The sequence below is a fragment of the Micromys minutus genome, assembly GCF_963924665.1.
Source record: "Micromys minutus genome assembly, chromosome: X".
NCBI classification, from domain to species: domain Eukaryota; kingdom Metazoa; phylum Chordata; class Mammalia; order Rodentia; family Muridae; genus Micromys; species Micromys minutus.
Genome location: NC_137970.1, coordinates 122,701,457 through 122,719,234, shown reverse-complemented (window position 1 = coordinate 122,719,234; position 17,778 = coordinate 122,701,457). Strand labels below are relative to the sequence as shown.

Here is a 17,778-nt window from a genome sequence, read left to right as displayed (position 1 = left end):
TATTTGCTATCAATTGCCAAGTTCTATGCTCTAACTCCATTTTGATGAATCATTTTCCGAAACAGTTACACATGCATAGGAAAAGTACTCCAACCATGTTTTCTCTACCAAATATAGTATGTTCCTTCTACTGGGGTCCAGTTACCCAGCAAATCAATGAACATATGCAATCAGATAAATTTTGTTCAGGTTTGGAGTGATTTGAGATTCTGTTGGTGTTTTGGTACACTGTGGATTCCACCACAGGGAACACAAAGTTGCCAAAGCAAAGATTATATCCATATGACATGGCAAACAACTATGTATTTTCTTAGTAGTCAAAGTATCTTTTCAATCCTCTTTGCTTTGTCTGTGAAACCCTATTTAACTATGCTAATATATACTTCGATCTTTTTACACATGCTCTTACTTTGTCTATGATATGTTTAGATTTACTTACTAGTAAGGTAGATATCATTTGCTATGCTTATGGTTTTGTATTTCTGAAAGTAGTACTTGAGTTTAATGCACTCAAAACTCACACTGTAAAGCTGATTCTAGAGACACCATGGGATGACTTATTGGCAAAAACATCATTTAATAATTTCAAGAATTAAATTCCTTGTGCCAAGTTTATGAAATACAAATTTTCTTTAGATCTAAATTTTTAAATTTTGGTAGAAATAGTGTAATGTATCAAAATACAATTCTGCCTCTCCAATGCAGATTATGAATAGTACTGATTCAATTCATCTTAGTAACTTTGGATTGGAGGCACATAGGTTTGATTATATGAATCATCAATGCCTTTAGTATCTTAGAGATGTCTATGTACATTATATGTGGTACCTGTATAATAATGAACACAGCACTGGTCATAGGACATTAATGCCTGAAAGATGCCAACCAATTGCTTGCTATGGTTTCAAAAATCTGTCAGTGAAATCTGTGCTTCCCATAATAAATATGTTCTTCCACCCATGGCTGTTGAACTCTTGCAAGCCAATGAGTTGGAAGCAAGAGGATATATTTTGGCAAAGAGAAAGCATTGAGAAATGAATAATGAATGGCATCTCCTCTTTGCTGGTGGGGAAGGATAGGAGTTGGAGGGATTTTTCACTGGTGATTGACTTTGATTGTCGGGCAGAAGGTTGGAGAAAAGAGATCATAGGCAGGAAACAGAGCGAAATGTCTTTGTTTTGCTGAGGATAACTGATAATTGGGAGGAGAACAGAGATGTGTGAGTGCTTGTTAAAAACAGCATTGGGGTATCAAACACCTGTTGGCGAACTCATTCTAATGTTTGAGAATGAAAAGATTGGAAAGAAATTCCTGAGACATGAGATCATTTCCATGGTTTTACTTTTACCAGAGAAGATAAACGAGATCAAGATGATGAAGCAGATTCATTGTATTTCCAAAAAATAACCATGCTCCATGAGGACTAAATGGTGGTGAATTTGAATTTTCTTTTAGCCACAAATTAGCACCTCTCAAGAGCTTCATGGTTTTGAGTCATTGATTTTTGATAAATCCTGATTGGCAAATGTGAGAACAGATGGAGGTGTGCCAGATGGTTTTTCCAGACATGTTCAGGTCTAACAGCCAAACTTTGGGCTGGCTAAAACTGAGAAAATGAAGCAATCCTTTATTCTTTTTCTCCTGTCTCTGGGGAAGGTGCTATCTGTGCCCACTAGTTCATGTACTGTGTGCAATATCATCAATTTGAAAAAAACATCACTGATTCATCTTCTGGGCCAAAAGAAATATACAAATGAAGGGGAAACAGAAAGTAACTTCCAAAAATTAAAATATGCTGGAAAACAGAAAGATATCCATTATCAGTTATGCAAGATTTTATGAGAAATTGCCTGAATCCTATGAGCCAACAGTGTTTACAGTTACTGCAATGAAAATTCTAATTTTGTGCTCTAATGAACACAAAACGATCCATATTCAACCTTGGCAAAACTTATAATGACTATGTAATTGAAGTGACTTTGCCATATTAAAATATTTTGTAAAATTATAGGAAGCTGCCAAAATGTAAAAACATGGAGTTTGAAGCCTTAGATATATGTTATGATAGCCAGCCCCCTTTCCCATCTTTTCCAAGGGGCAGAACTGTCAAAAAATGAAAACACCATTCACACTTAAAACCGTATTACTATGACATGATAAAAAAAATCAAATGCTTTGGACAATGAGCCATATAATATATAGTTACTTTGAGCATCAAACTATATGAAGTTTTCATTTACTTTTATTTCAATATTTTTCAATATGTTTAAAGTGATATCAAGTTCTTCCTAGATATACAGTTGAAATATACTGTAGCAGAGATGCCTCCTTCCCAGCGATATCATCTTGTTAGAACTAACTAGTGCTAAAACATGAAAAAAGATCTTGCCAAGTAAAAGAAGGCATAATTCCAATTCTGTGAAATATCTAGAAAGGGTAAGTTCATGTAAATAGCAAGTATATTAATACTCTGAGCATGTTAGAGAAGACTATTAGACTATTTAATGACTAAACTGTTCCCTCTGTGGATGATGAATATGTTTTAAAACAATCGAGATTATTGCTTGAATTGGTAAATGTATTTTATGCTATTGAATTATATATTTTAAATCTGTGAATTGTATGGCATGTGAATTTTATGAGTTACGCTGTAGGTGCTTGTAGTGAACAAACTTTTGAGAGAGGGATAGATATTACAGGGCGTCTACAGGGATAGAAACTACAAAATTTCCAATACTAATGTGTTCCGCCTAAATAAACCACAATGCTTCACTTTTAAGCTCACTTTACTGGCTTATAGTGAGCCAATGTTTTAATGACTTTCTTTTCTGGACCATTATCTAGTATAGCAGTTCATTTGGTAAAGTGGTGAATCTTCTATTATTTGTCTCAATCATATGCCAAAAACAGACTAGCTAAATAAATGTTTGTTTCTGGTAAGTGCAGATAGAGTCACATAAGAATTTTTTTTAACTTAACACACTGGAGATTTGAAATCACTCACACAACCAACCACTGTTTATTACTGTATGTCTCAAAGTAGATTCTGATATATCATAGACATAAAGTTTTTGTGGTGAGATGACTTATGAGATGGCACAGTCAACAGTTGTTTTCCTTTTTAGACATATATACTGTACATTATCAACATGTTAGGGTTTAAAAATCAGCCTAAGGGTAAACTTTCAGATAAAGAATTTTCCATTCTTATTTAATGACTATCTACTGAGATCTTTTGGGTTCAGATTTTATCTTAGAGAACCTAACCTAAGGGTGAACTAAAGTTAACTAATGGGTTGGTACCTAGAACCAGTTTCCATGCTGCCCCTCAATAAGACCTGTTTCTACCAGTTTCCAGGTTAGTTCCCCAAGAAAGCCTGCATTTTGAAAAAAATCACTGATTCATCTTCTGGACCAAAAGAAATATACAAATGAAGGGGAAACAGAAAGTAATTCCAAATACAACTATTTTGTCTTTATTATTCTTTGACTATATTGTTCTTATTTTAAAGAATTGTATTATGTATGATTGTTAGAAGAAAATTGATTTTTAAGGATCATGTTTCTGAGTGTCTCACATTATGTATGCCTTCACTGTAAAGACAAATGCAATGTGACATGAAGTTTCATTATGAAGAAACTGTTACATAGAGTGACAGTGGTTATTGAAAATTGAAATGAAGTGAGAAGCTAACACCAGTGTATATGGTTTTCTTTCTTCAAATGACGTGAAGAACTCAATATATCTAATCACCTCTGTTATGTCCCCTGGGGACTGAGCTATAGTGATATTACATGGGGTAGCTTCTTGATTTCTTGCAACCTAATTATTAAGCCATATGTCACTTATACAAGTAGATAAAACCTTTGTGTAACTGCCAGATCTTGGGAATTGGTTTTCATTCACTCATGGCTAAAGTAAATAATATTAGTAATCTAGCCATAAAATCATAATAGAAGACGACAAACCACTCACTGTAGTCTGTCATTTTGTCTTTTACATCAACACATGAACTTCTACAAACCTAGAAGTAGACCTCAGTCACATAATTTCTGATCGTATTTTCTTATGCTCCAAATGTCCTAAACAGAGTCTTTTTAACAGGAATCCAATGGAGGATTTTTTCCTCCTACTCTTGTGTTATATGAGAAACTCAAGGACTAGGTTCAATTTATGTTTCTATGAGTTCTTCAGTGTTTTTTATGTCTTATCTACAGAACTATGCCTTCTGGGTCCTTTGGCCAATGATTCTCCCAAGTTTGTAAAATGAATCATCTTTTCACTATTTGTTCTTTGACTGCTAGAGCTAATGTCACCCAAAGATTATCAGAATGCCCCCTGATGTCAAGCTTCTTTGTCATTTTTCTCCTTCTCTTCCTCCCTTTCCTCCAAGATCAGTATATTCCTTTTAGATATTTTGTTTCTACCTGGATTTGAAGGGGTGGTATTGCGTAAATGGGTATCTTGGGAAGGTGTGATACACAGCACCACCATGATGACTCTGGTTACATTTTGTAATAACAAAACTCCAATATAAGCTGAGCTTGGTGGCACCAGCATTAAGGAGACTAAGTATAAAAAAATGACAATTTTTAATTCAACCTGGGCTATATAGAAAGGCTGGTCTCAAAAACAAAACCAGCATGAAACAAATCCCAAAGGACAGACAATGATTGATGGATGAGCCATGCCTACATTAGAGTGAAGGCTTCGTCACTTGATATGGCCATCCATCCTGTCCTCTCGAACTTTTACTGTAATTTCCTCCTGTCATATGAAATTATTTAGAGAAGTAGGTCATTATGCAAAAACAGTTTTATGCTAAGCATTTGAAGTAAAAGTTAGTGAGCCCTATTATTATAATAAAATATTTAATGTGCACTTTTAGAACCACACTTTGATTGTTGACCTACTAAACCATAAGTCCTCCAAATAATTCAAAGCAAATTTTCCTAATGTGACTAGATTTTACACCCTGCTTGAAGGAATGCTAATGAATGAGCTGCCTGAGTGATCAGAGAGATCGAAAACACAAACAGTGCTGGCGCGGATAGTTGGCTAGTGTGCCACTGTCACCAGAAATGAGTTCATCCCTATGCAAAGTTTCCTCTGGAGTTATGCTCCTCACCCAGAGGTTATTTTCCAATAAAATCAGCTTTCATTATTGCAAGCATAAGGACAACACTTGAGGGAAGAAATTAGGCAATCCAACTCTAAAAATTGCTGTATGAAGCAAAATCTACTTTGTGGGAGCTTTATTTTCTGAAACACAGTCTTCCTTTTTTAGTATCCTTTGTACACATTAGTATTAAATGAGCACATTTTTACCCCATAATTGAAATATTACCAGTGGTTTGAGTTACTTCTATATTTATGAAAAATGAAAGGAATATTGTTTAGTTGTATAATTCTACAGAGTTATTTCTTAAACCCACATAACAAGAAATATCTATGATTTAGTGTATCAAGTCTGGATTAGATAACAACTTCATTTGCCCTGATTACTTTGGAGTTATACAACTTCTGTGACTGTCAGCCAAAGAAAAGAGTTTTCTCACTCTCTCCATTGTGATGGTGCTCTGTGACAGGAAAGAACAGGGAAGGACTAGCTCTCAGTCTCCCGACTCCTGTGTTCTGGTCTCACTGCTTCATGTCCAATCCTGTTCATTCCTAAGCATAAAGTAATAGGAACTATCATCTATCATTTATATTTTCATATCAGAATTTGCTTTGGCATTCTTGGAAATATGTAATGATATCAAGCAAAACTGACACTGCCCATATGTATCCCCCATCCAAAATGTGTACAGAGCAAAAGAATCACATGAAATGGTTACAACACTATTTAAAAGTACTTGTATTCAGCTTACACTCTTATGGAAGGACAACATTGTGGTTTAAATGAGAAATGTCTCCTATAGATACACCTATCTGAACACTATGTCCCTAGTTGTTGGTCCTGTTTATGGAGTTTTTGGACTTTTTATTACAAAATAATTGCTAGAGGAATATGTGACCAATGGCATGCTTTAAGAGCTGATACCTCGCCCTCTTTCCGTTGCTGTTTCTGCTTCTCTTATGTAGGTGAGACATGACCTCTTAGCTCTGTCCCCCATTGCCATTGTGGATGTGTCTTCCTCAGGAGTCTTAATGCAAAATAAATTCTCAGGTTTCCTTTGCTTGTGATATTTTTTCAAAACAACTAGTTATCTAAGGCCATTTATGTTGGAGGAATCATTCTAACAATGTTGCTCAGGCTCAATTCCCTTATAAAAATCCCCCTTTCGGAATCTCTCTTGCAACAGGAGAGAATCGCTCTTATTTTAAACTAATAAGCATGTTACTCACAATGAACATACATCCCAGTGACCATTGTTCTTAATCACCATCTTGGACTAGTTTTCAGATGTTAACAACACATTTGAAATTCTGCTCTAATCAAAGATCAGCAGGAAATATCAGACATGATTTTGATCGTACTTTCCTTGATGCTCCCCCAGCAGTATCTATACCAGGAGGGTATCACTGCAGGGAGGGCTCAGTTGTTCTTAGCACTGCCATTGCAAAACAGCTTGCATTGGTGTTAACTGAAGAGACACCATACCATATTCATGTCACTGTGTAAGGAGATCATTCTCTAGGATTTAGAAGTTATAGTTCTCTTACTTTTTAAAGTGTTCTTCTCTACAAACTTGTTCAACTCATGTTAAATCCTTTCTTAAAATTAGGTAAGTTGTTAAACGATATGAGTGTAGTTTGTGTGTGAAGTATATATTGACATCCACGTATCCAAATTAATTCCATTAACAGGTCTAATTTGCTTACTAACTACACTTGCACTATTGTGAAAGTACCACAGGCTAATAAAATGCTTGTTTGAAATACTGCATCACTGTGTAAAGAAGTTCAATTTTAGCCCAATATGTTGGAATTAACACATATCTCAATGTAGTAGAAAAGAGACATATAAGGCACATTTCTATATATATAATTATTCATGTGTGTTGTAGAGTTTGACAATGCATGCCTGCCTTGAGTGTACCTCATAATGCTTTCATGTAGGGGTATTGTCACATACATTATGAACTGGCCCAAAGATTAGCTAAGAAAACCCCCATTTTTCTGGAATTTTCTTCAAAATATGTGGAATCTACTTATAAGTACATAGTATATAAAAGAAGCAAAATTACTTAAACTTAGGTGAGAATTGAGAAAAATATTAATAAACATTTTCTACATAATTGTGAGGACTAGAGTTGGGATTCCCTAATACCAATGTGACAGCCAGGTAGATAGGGCAGCTTGTCTATATAACAGCAATGATTAGGAGATGGGGACAGAGGTTACCATGGTAAGCTTGTTAGCTAGAAAAGTCCAAATCAGCAAGCTTTGAGTTTAAATGAGAAACCCTGCCTCAGTAGATAAGGTAGAGAAATCATTGAGGAAGAAAAATAATGTCAACTTCTGGCCTCCAACTGCTCCTTCACACATACACACACACACACACACACACACACACACACACACACACACCTACACACATATTATTACTCATGTATGTACAAACTTACATACATGTAAGCATGTATAAAATGTACACACTGAATACAAACACATCCAGACCCACACCCAATACCCCACCAAACTGAAAATTTTATTTAAGTCATTGCTGTCTTTTCCTTCCTCATCCCCAGCAAAATTCTCTTAGATTTATGTCACCAGATATATAGACATATATTACATGTAAACATTGGAATGTAATGGCATGCAATCAGCCACTGTTGTAAATTCAACAAATGAAAATGTTTTCCTGGGGAAGAACACTTTTGGTTTTCTCCAAATTAAAGCTTTCTGTATAATTGTTATTGGTTTAGGCCACAATTTGAAGAAAGCAGAAACTATGTTTCCTGGTTTAGTTTGTTCTCAGTCCTTCAAAGAGTAGTCAACTACATAGTATGTCCTCACCATGAGCATTTGACTTGAACACACTTCAGAGCTTTGTGCTATCATAGAAACGTACATCATTTCCATATGAATAAAAATAGCCCTACTATGCTTATGTAGCTTTTTTTTCAGATAAAAATATATTTTGATAAAAAATTATTTCTATGGAAAGTTATTTTCTATAACTAAAATAAAATTGCTATATGTAATGATGAAAATATATTTGAGCAATATGGAAGAAAATGTGTGGAAATCAATAAATTATCAATCAAGAATGCATAAAGCTACAGAAGATCAGCTAGATGCTTAGAGAACTTCTACATTAGTTGATATTTACTCCAAGTCTGCAGCAAAGATTAGTCAGATATAATCAGATTGATGTCTGTTTTTGGAAGCCATTTTAAAAGTGTACTTTCTGACCACCCCTTAACTTTAACCTATAACTTTGTAAGGTAAGTAAATCTCTTCTAAACCTTCTTAGTTGTATCTACATTTCATTGTTTTTCACTTATACATCAAATACTGAATTCACATTTTGGGATTTCAGCTCCTTGGCATTTGTCACTACTTGTTCCTTTCTTTAACTCACAAATGGTATTTTCTGCTACTGTAAAAAATGGCTACTCTCTCCTAAGCAGCCTCTGAGTAGCAGACATTGCTTACAGCACAGCACGTGCTTTCTTCTTTTAGTGCCTTTTGAAAGTGTTATTCTGCTCTCTTGAATGGCTTGTACTCCCACAGTTTATCAGGGGACTCCTGCTGCGACACGGAGAGCTGCTTCCAAGCAATTGCTCAGTCCTTCATGTGTGCCCCACAGGATGCTGTATGAACTTCAATCACAGACCCAACCTGTTTACATTTCAGTGAAATGATTTGTGAATTTCCCTACCAGACTGTGAGGATTGCCTGGGCCATGATCTTGCCTGACTCATCCCTCTAGAAATTGTGTTGGGCATATGATAGGTACATAATTAACATTTGTTAAAAGAACAAAGGTATGTGGCTTGCCTGAGTTTTTTACAGATCAGCTATGTGACTCTGGATTTTTGACAGTTTTCTCAGAGATCACTAAATGGAATCTGGAGATATAGTTTTATGGTTATGAGTGCTTGCTGAACAGTCGTGAAAAGTGGAGTTCAGCATTCATGAAACAAGCCAAGCATCACACAAGTGTCTGTAATTACAGCTCCATGGGAGCTAATGTACTCTTCTGTTTGTTTGCACAGGTACAAGTTCATGCGCATATGATCATGCATACACAAACATATCATACATACACAAATAAATAAAATGCACTTTTAAAAGATAACAGAATGGCAATGTCAAAAATATAATTCTTAGTGAAACTGATGAATTTTAAAATGTAAAATGTAATATGAATAACAGTACGTGCAATTGTTCATTCTTGTCTGTATAGAAAACACAAACCAGCCCAAGAAGAAACAAGGATGTGGATCAGGCTCTATTATAACCAAGTATAAAGTTAAACAATCTTCATTTGCCTTTTGTTGACTTTCAACATCATTAATTCTACAGATCATGCCAAGTAATATACTATTAGTGTCCCACTAGATTAACTGGAGATAATACCTCTGCTGCATGGGTCATGGTGATAAAAACTGCCTGGGTTACTTTTAAAAGCCTTAAAGGCAACTCTTTCTGAATGCACTGACTCTTCATTTGGTTCTTCAGATGACCTACAGTGACCAAAATAGGCTGAAAAAGCTTAACGACTCTATCATCACATATGACTATGTCTCCTTTGTGTCCTTAACTTTTTCTTCCTCAGATTATGACTGTTTAACTCTACAAATGAACATATTTACATTAAAAATTTCCCAAATTTCTTTCTTCTCTTTCCTTTCAAAGTTAAAAATGTCAAGATAGTAATAGTTACTAAGATGTTTTTTTAAGATGTACCAGGGTATAACCAGGAATAACCAGTGTACCAGGAATAACCATCGACTCACATCCCATCCCATTCTAGATTGTCAGCAACATACTAAGTGGTCTCTAGTCATCTCACTGTTTCTTACTTAATGTTGGGATTAAGATAGTCCCTTCCCCCAGTCATGGCTCCACCCACAGGTGACAGGAACCTAGCACATCAATTGCCATGGAAACAGCCAAAACATTCCCAGAAGACATCAGTTCAAAATCCGACCTCCACCTGGGAGCAACCCCTACAAAAGACTGAAACCCCTCCTCCTCTCTCTCTTTTTCCTTATCTCTTGACCTTGACCCCTGCCCTTGTTCTATTAAACTGTGGAACCCTGTGGTTTGGTGTGGTCTGTCCCAGCAAGGGCCTGGAAATCTAATTAACAACACTTAAGTCCTCTAACTTTCCTGCTTTGCTTAAGCAGGAAAGGTGGTTAAGTCTTTCCTAAATGACAATGACATTAGCATCTTCCTGTTTTGCTGACATTCTGATGAAATCTTTTCTCCTACTTCAGAAACTTTACTCTAGATTTACTGGATCCTTTTGATGTGCCACTTATTTGATCTGGGTTTGTTAAATTGACCTTTGAATTGTTGTTGCTTACAAAAGGTAGCTTAATTTCCTTTAAAAGGTTTTGCTTTTACAACTTTAGGCTTATTTTTGAAGTCCTTCCTACAAATATAGAAAATAAAAGGGTTCTTCCTTTATTTCATCCTCATGTTGATCAGGATGTTAATTTTCTACCTAAGGAGATAAGTTTTTCATAAAGCCTTTGGAAAGGTGGGCGATAACAACAGAGCAACTGAAGTGCTTAAGTTCTTCTTTTCAGATATAGGCTCCATGCCAATGAAGTTGTTCTAAGTGTTAAAGTGCCTTTAAATTTCACCAATCATTAGCTATTGACACATTTGGTACTAATTTTTGAAGAAAATGAACAGCTATGCAAAGTTATGTAATAGGACTTTTTAAATCTCCAAAGTATTCATAGGAATTTAAAATAGGTGTGTTTTTCTTGAATGGCTGTGGCCACAGTGTGGAATGTATAGAAACATGGGGTACTGAGCAGTGACCTCTCTGACTTTCACGTGTCTCCTCTGAGTTTATACATAAAATTTCTCTCAAATTCCAGGAAACTTGTGCAGCTTTTACTAGCTGTGAAAATGATTTCTGAAAGCTTTTGCATCCAATTGTAGCTATTTTCACCCTATAAAGATACATATATGTTTACAGTATAATTTATGTAGCTGTTTAGAGAAATATATTTGTTGCCTCCTCATTAATTGGCTAAGAAATAGAGATGATTAGAGATTTACTAGAGATTTATGAAGCATACTGGTGTTTCACAGTTAAGATATGTGTGGACCAGGTAATATTAAAGTGTAAGTGGAGCCTGCCTCTCTGGTGTGGCACATTGGAGACTACAGGTCTTTGCCTATGGCATTCAAAGGAAACCATAATGACATGTTCCACACTCTCACTAGGGTATGCACCAGAGGACATTTGCAACCCTTAGAAATGATTTAGAATGTGACAGTAAAAGAAATACAGGAGATATTTTGCAGCTTCATGATTTGGAGTTTTCTTTACTTTCCACGAGACCTTTGAAGATAGGATGCTTAATTCAGGAACATTCATTAAAGACTAGGTATGAGTTATTAGGTTAATGGATTTCTCAAACTACCTATATGAAAGACCTGGGTAGATCCTGACCCCCTAACAGGTAAAGTAGAATACCCCTAGCAGATAGAGTAGAGCCAAAAATGTAGGATAGCAGGTTCAGTGACTGTCTCAGGAACTGGCTGACCACAAAGAATTTATGGCCTTAAGGTCAGGGTGACTGTTTCAGAAACTGACTGACCATAAAAACATAAAAGTTAAATAACACATCATAAACAATCTTGAGAAACCGGATGTTTCCCTCGTGAGTTGTCACTGGTAATTTTCACCTTATAGGCAATCTTGAGAAACCAGGTATTTCCCTTCACTGGTGGTATTTTTGGTATTCTCCAATGATGTACCACCCCCCCCCCCCTGTTGTGGTTTGTTTCCTTTAAAAACTCCTTCTCCCAGCCACTCAGGGTCAGACTCCTCTACTCTTGCATTGGATATGAGTCTCGACCCCAGTGCACTGGTCCATTAAAAAACCTTGTGTAATTGCAGCAAGAACGGTCTCTCATGAGTTCTTGGAGGGTCGTGTTATCCCGAGACTTGACTGAGGGTCTCCCTGCTGCGGGGGTCATTCATATGGAGACAAGGTTTCTGTGTAGCCACTTATTTTATAGGGACTCATCTTCTAAATCAACATCCCATTATATATTTTCCAAAGTAAACATGTCCTCTGGCCAAACACATTTGGGAAACTCCTGGTAAAACAAATCTCAACTGAACAGTCTATAGGACTTCTCTATGATAAACCTCCATAGCATTGTAATCATATTGTTCTAAAGACAAACCCACAAGATTAGTGTTTAACAGAACCCAGTTGAGAACCCATTATCTTATCAGTAGGAATGAGAGTGATAAATCCATTCCAGTTCTATATATCTGGAATGTGCGTGCATGAAAAATCATTCAAAATGAATCTCTGAAAACTTGCATAAGGGATCATTTCAAAGGATCAGCCCAATATACTGAGACCCACAATTATTTTCAACCCTACATATTTCTTTTAAGATATAATTATATAGGTTCTTGTCCTTTAATTCTCAAATGTAAAATGTAGAAATGATGGAAGGGGATATAGTTATGTCTGTGCAGAGAAACCAAGCAGACCTTTTTAAAACTATAGTTATATGGGTTATTGCTCTCCAATTCTTAAATGTAAAAATTTTAAAAGATGGATTATTATTTATGTCTCTCCCTCTCTCCCCCCCCCACACACACATACACACTCACACACACACAATGATTGTAGTGTATATACGTGCTACTTCAAATTGAATTAAAGATGATCTAGAATGAATATATTTATAAAACAAGTTTTTAAGCTTCTGTTTTTAATAAGATCTGGAGGACCAAATAAATAACTGCTGAGATGTGGAGCAAAAATGGAATGAGTTCAATTTTATATGATAAGCTAATGTCAGTCTCAGGACTTGAACCCTGATATATTAACACTTCCTTGGTTTTTAAATGACTACAGTACTAATTGATTGTTTGTGTTAGAAGATAAGAGCTCTTTAGAGCTATTTGACTCTACCAAGCTACTTTTTTTTCTACTTGGCCATTCACTAACTGCACACTACTGAGACTGTCAGAATTCCTTATAAACCATGCAACCCTTCAAACCAGCATCTTAAATCAGTAATATTTATCCTCTTGAAGCAAATGTTTCTCCATCATACTTTCTACCTCTAACTTTAACAGTGCTAAGCTCTCTCCTGAGAGCTTCATCCTTGATTTATCACTTCCTGAATACCAGGGGCATCTATCACTCTATCTTCCATTTAGGTCTTTGCAAAAGGATTTTTATCACTGGATGTTCTACTCCTCGATAATAAGACTTGTGTCAGATTTACTCTTAGATCTTTCAACATCCATCACAATTTCTGGAATTCTGCGGTCTTAAATACCTATTGCATGAAATAATAAATAATATTAAGCAGTTGTCAAGAAAAACTTTCTGGGAATTTTGTTTTCATTTTCAATAATAGACCAATTTCCAAATAAAACTGTAATTTTATCATCCCAGTTGATTCTGGTCTGATTTGTGATAGACAACCACCATCTTCTGCAATGTTGTTAAAGTGTAAATGCAGGAGATAATTTTATGCTTTCTTCTCCCTTTTCCTTTTCTCTCAACAGATGTCAACCTCAGATTCAACTTAGCTTATTAGTGCATGGATTTAAGCCAAAAGCAATTTACATTTTCATAAGTATACTATCACATATGTCTTAATAACAGAAATGTAGGTTTTTATTCAAAAATATATGTGATAAGTCACATATGGTAGGAGAAATCTGTACATCTCTCAGGCCTTGTTATTACAATGACAATCTTGGGAATGGTTGCTGCAGCACTTTGATATACGAGAGAAAGTCTCTTCTGCTAACAAATTACAGAGCTATAGTTTTGTTAAACCCATTAAGACTTTTTGGCCACTGTGCTTCCATTATATAGAGAAGTAAAACCGACATCTCTTGGCCTAATTATTGATCTTAGGATCAGTCATTTGGAGTCTTACTCTCAGAAGTAATATTTAATGGTCAAGGTAAGGTCATTATTATACACGGGGGTACTATGCATTTACATTCCTTAGACATGTATGTATTTATTTTCCTGTATATGAACTATTTACTAATGTGGATCATAGTTTCCCCACAGTGATGGAAGGAACATATACCAAGGAAGTTATTGAAAATAAATCAGATGAGTTGCTTAGAAATATGGAAAGGTTGAACTTTTAAAGAGGAAACTCAGCAAAGTTAGTGGATCTAGTGAATAGTTTGCTACAAGCCTAACACTTGTTTATATTGCCTTAGCTATATCTAGAAGTTACATAATTTATAAAAACCAATATGATCTTTGAATTGTGAAAGACTGGAAGTACATTGTAGATAAATGTTCATTGTTCTTTGAGATATCATTGCCTGAAGATGGATTATCTACCCATTGGATCCTCAATGAAGAGAGAACTGCTTTGTCTGTAATAATTACTATGTGGTATGTCAGTCCCAGAAAATCCTGAATACCCAATAATGGCTCATTAAATGTCTACTTAATGTCTAAGATACTTTCTAATACTAGTATCCTCCAAAGTAAAAGGCTTGGTAGTTTAACCTGTAGTGTCATTAAAAGTTGTTCTGCCTTTTCCTACCTGTCCAACTACATCCCAAGAGAGTGAACTTCTAGTATACAGACTTATATGGTAAGCACATGTTGCTCTATACAGTATATAGTATTAGTTTTAACTATTAAACTTTGCCACTGCAGTATAAAAACTAAGACAAATAAAATGCAAATGAAGGAATGGCTATATTCCAATTCCAATTTCACATGTAGATACTGATATTGGAAAGTCATGTTAGTTTTCACATGCCATGAAATATCCCTATTATATTTTGAATTTTTCTAAATATTTGCCAAATTATACACAATAGTGTGATATAAAATCTCATCAAATAGTCATCTTCACAACCCTGTATTTATATTTCATTTGTTATTGATAACACTAGGCCTCAACTTCCACTGAACAATCATAGAAAACTTCTAATTCATGTTCCAATAATGCAACCATATGCTCATCTAACTAGAGACTTAAAGAGAAGTACTAAGTGAAAAGCAACTAGAAGGAAGAAGAGCATCATGGGAATATTTTTATACATGACATACATAAGAGTAACAGGGAGTAGATGAGGACACAGTTGCAATATACAAGCTCCTATTTCCTAATGGTGGCAACCTACTAGACTAGAGCTAACAGCTTTGTTAAGCCTCCAGGCAAACTTCCCAGAAAGACCATTTTCTGAATTATGTGCAATCTACTCATTCATACAGAAAATGTGGCTCAAATTTTCATCTGTTTTTAGGGGGTAGTACACTGTATGCAACCAAAATGTATTGACAGTTATTAGACATGAAGATCACTGCATATTAAACTTTAAAAAGCTTTTTTTGTTCTTTTGACAGGCAATGTAAATAATGCTGTAGAGTTTCTGCCCATGGAATGAGCTTGGGAAGATGGTTTTCTTTTTGAAGTATCCATCTAATTGTGGCTGCCAACTGTATTTGATATTATGATTCCAAGTACCACAAGGTACACTAAATACTGAATTATTTAATTAGAAGGCATTTCCAAATACTTGGTGCTTTAACTTAACTTTATTACTAAGTAGACTTTTTAAATGTACTTAAGAGCAGGAAGAGCTTTCCAGGTTCTCTATCTTTCTTTAAAAAACACTTTAAAGAAGTAGTATTAGAAAAAATCTGCATTGTGAATTAATAAGAATTCACAAAATGTATAATTATATGTACACCAAAATTTTCAATGATCAGATGGAAAAGAAGTCCCACTTAAGGTTATTAGATAATAAGGTAATAATGTAATGTAGCCCCATACATAGACATTGGGCTGTCCCATCCATGCAATGATGAAGCTTGGACTCGTTTCCTGAAGGAAGAGCTTAAACTTGGAGCAACTGAGAACAAGATTTATATTCTGACAGCCCTTGTTTTACCACTTACCCCTTGTGATCTAAAGCACACATCTGTATGCAACCTTACTGGAGAGAAGGGTATAGTCTGACTGCCCCCCCCCCCACAACACTAATGGACCACCCAGGGATTAATCCCTGTCCTGATTAGCACCATTTTCTAATCTGTGGAGCTCTCCAGACAGTGGAAGAGCTGTCACAGTATACAGATGGAAAAGAAGCCAGGGTTCAGAGAAGACTTTAATCTCAACCATACATGACTAAAAACTCAGCTACTAAATGGTTTCCATAGGAACAGTACAGCAGAATATACTTCCCAACTGTAAAGGGCCCTGAAAGGGCTACAGACAGAGAAGATTTTGTCAGCTATGTTAAATCAAACATAAGGACACACTATACATACAGTACCACTGGAAAATAAATAAGGGTTTAAACTTAAGGGTATGCTAAACACTACCTGTATAATATTGAAAAACCAATTCTCTCACACTACAGAAACAACTTCTTTATACTTGACACAGCTAATCCATTCTTCAAGAACTATTAAAAAAAAAATGCATGCTCCATTTCTGTGTTTTGTACTAGCTATAATGGAAGTTTGTTGGCATAAATTAACACATAATTTCTAAACATGTGATTGTTGTAGACCTGTAATAAACCAGTTAATACAGCAAGTTCTTCCTTGCCCAGGTCCCTGACCAGAATGGTATGCATCATAACATTGCAATCAAATATCGCAAACCAAAATGACAAGACAGCCATTCCTTTTCATTTAAAAATCTCTCTTCTAGAAAAGACAGAATGCCTGACATGCACTGTATTTAAAATAACACTGTGTCTTATTTATAATTTGCATGTCCTACAAAATGGCTTAGTGAGTGTTCTTTGTTAGTAACCACGCTACACACCATTCAGTTAAATGTATTTTTATGAGCTTTTCATTAACAGAATACCAAGTCCTTGATGCCAAGATACCGCCCTCCTCACGTGGCTGGTGAGCACTTGGCACACGTTCAGGCATTTACATCTCTGTCATAGGTCCAAAGTTTGCAATTAAAAATATAATCTTTTTTAGCATGAGAAAAAACCCAGAGGCTTGAAGTAGTATGCATTGAGTATGATTATAATAGTATTTGGCAGCTATTCATGATGGCACATATTAATTTATGTAAACTGTATAAACTTGAGGCATTTACTCATCAAGGACACGTGGAAAAAATGTAAGCTGGTTTTTGCTCATTGGTGGGTGATTTACCCTCACCAATGTCATGCTTTTGTCTTTAAATTGTCATGAATAGAGATTAATGCAAAATACAAGTAATTTATGACCTTATTTTCCCCCATGCACAGAGTTCATTAAAATTAACATTTTAAACTAGCAAAAATAATAACTTACTTCACAGGATTATTCTTAGGTTTTGCCTTTTCAACAGCCTGCAAACAGAGAGAAAAATGCAATTAGACATTATTAGCAGGCATAATCTTTGCAACTAGTAACCAAAACAATAAGCAGTATAAAATTAGAAAATGTTTTTTAGAAACATTAGGAGTGAATTAAACAGGCTCCCATGGATCAGCAGTGACAGAAAACAGTTTTCTTCCTTGGGGACGTAGTTACTTGTCTAAGTGCTCAGACACAGATGGCCATTGTCAGAGCACCTGGAAAAGTTCAGCAGGAGCCTGGCAAGTTGGTGGGTGCACAGACACACCCTCTCTTCCTCACCTTTACTCTAGTTACCCC

The 17,778-nt window shown here is 35.5% G+C and overlaps 1 protein-coding gene across 5 annotated transcripts in view; it reads right to left on the bottom strand.

Annotated features, from left to right (window-relative positions):
* Positions 1 to 17,778, bottom strand: part of AFF2 (ALF transcription elongation factor 2) — a gene marked incomplete at both ends in the record, with an annotated part of 471,510 nt that overhangs the window by 74,354 nt on the left and 379,378 nt on the right. For all 5 annotated transcript variants that reach the window (XM_080909761.1, XM_080909763.1, XM_080909762.1 and 2 more), the window contains one exon: positions 17,434 to 17,471. In XM_080909761.1, the coding sequence (XP_080765887.1) occupies positions 17,434 to 17,471 (38 nt within the window). The remainder of the gene's footprint in view (positions 1 to 17,433; positions 17,472 to 17,778) is intronic.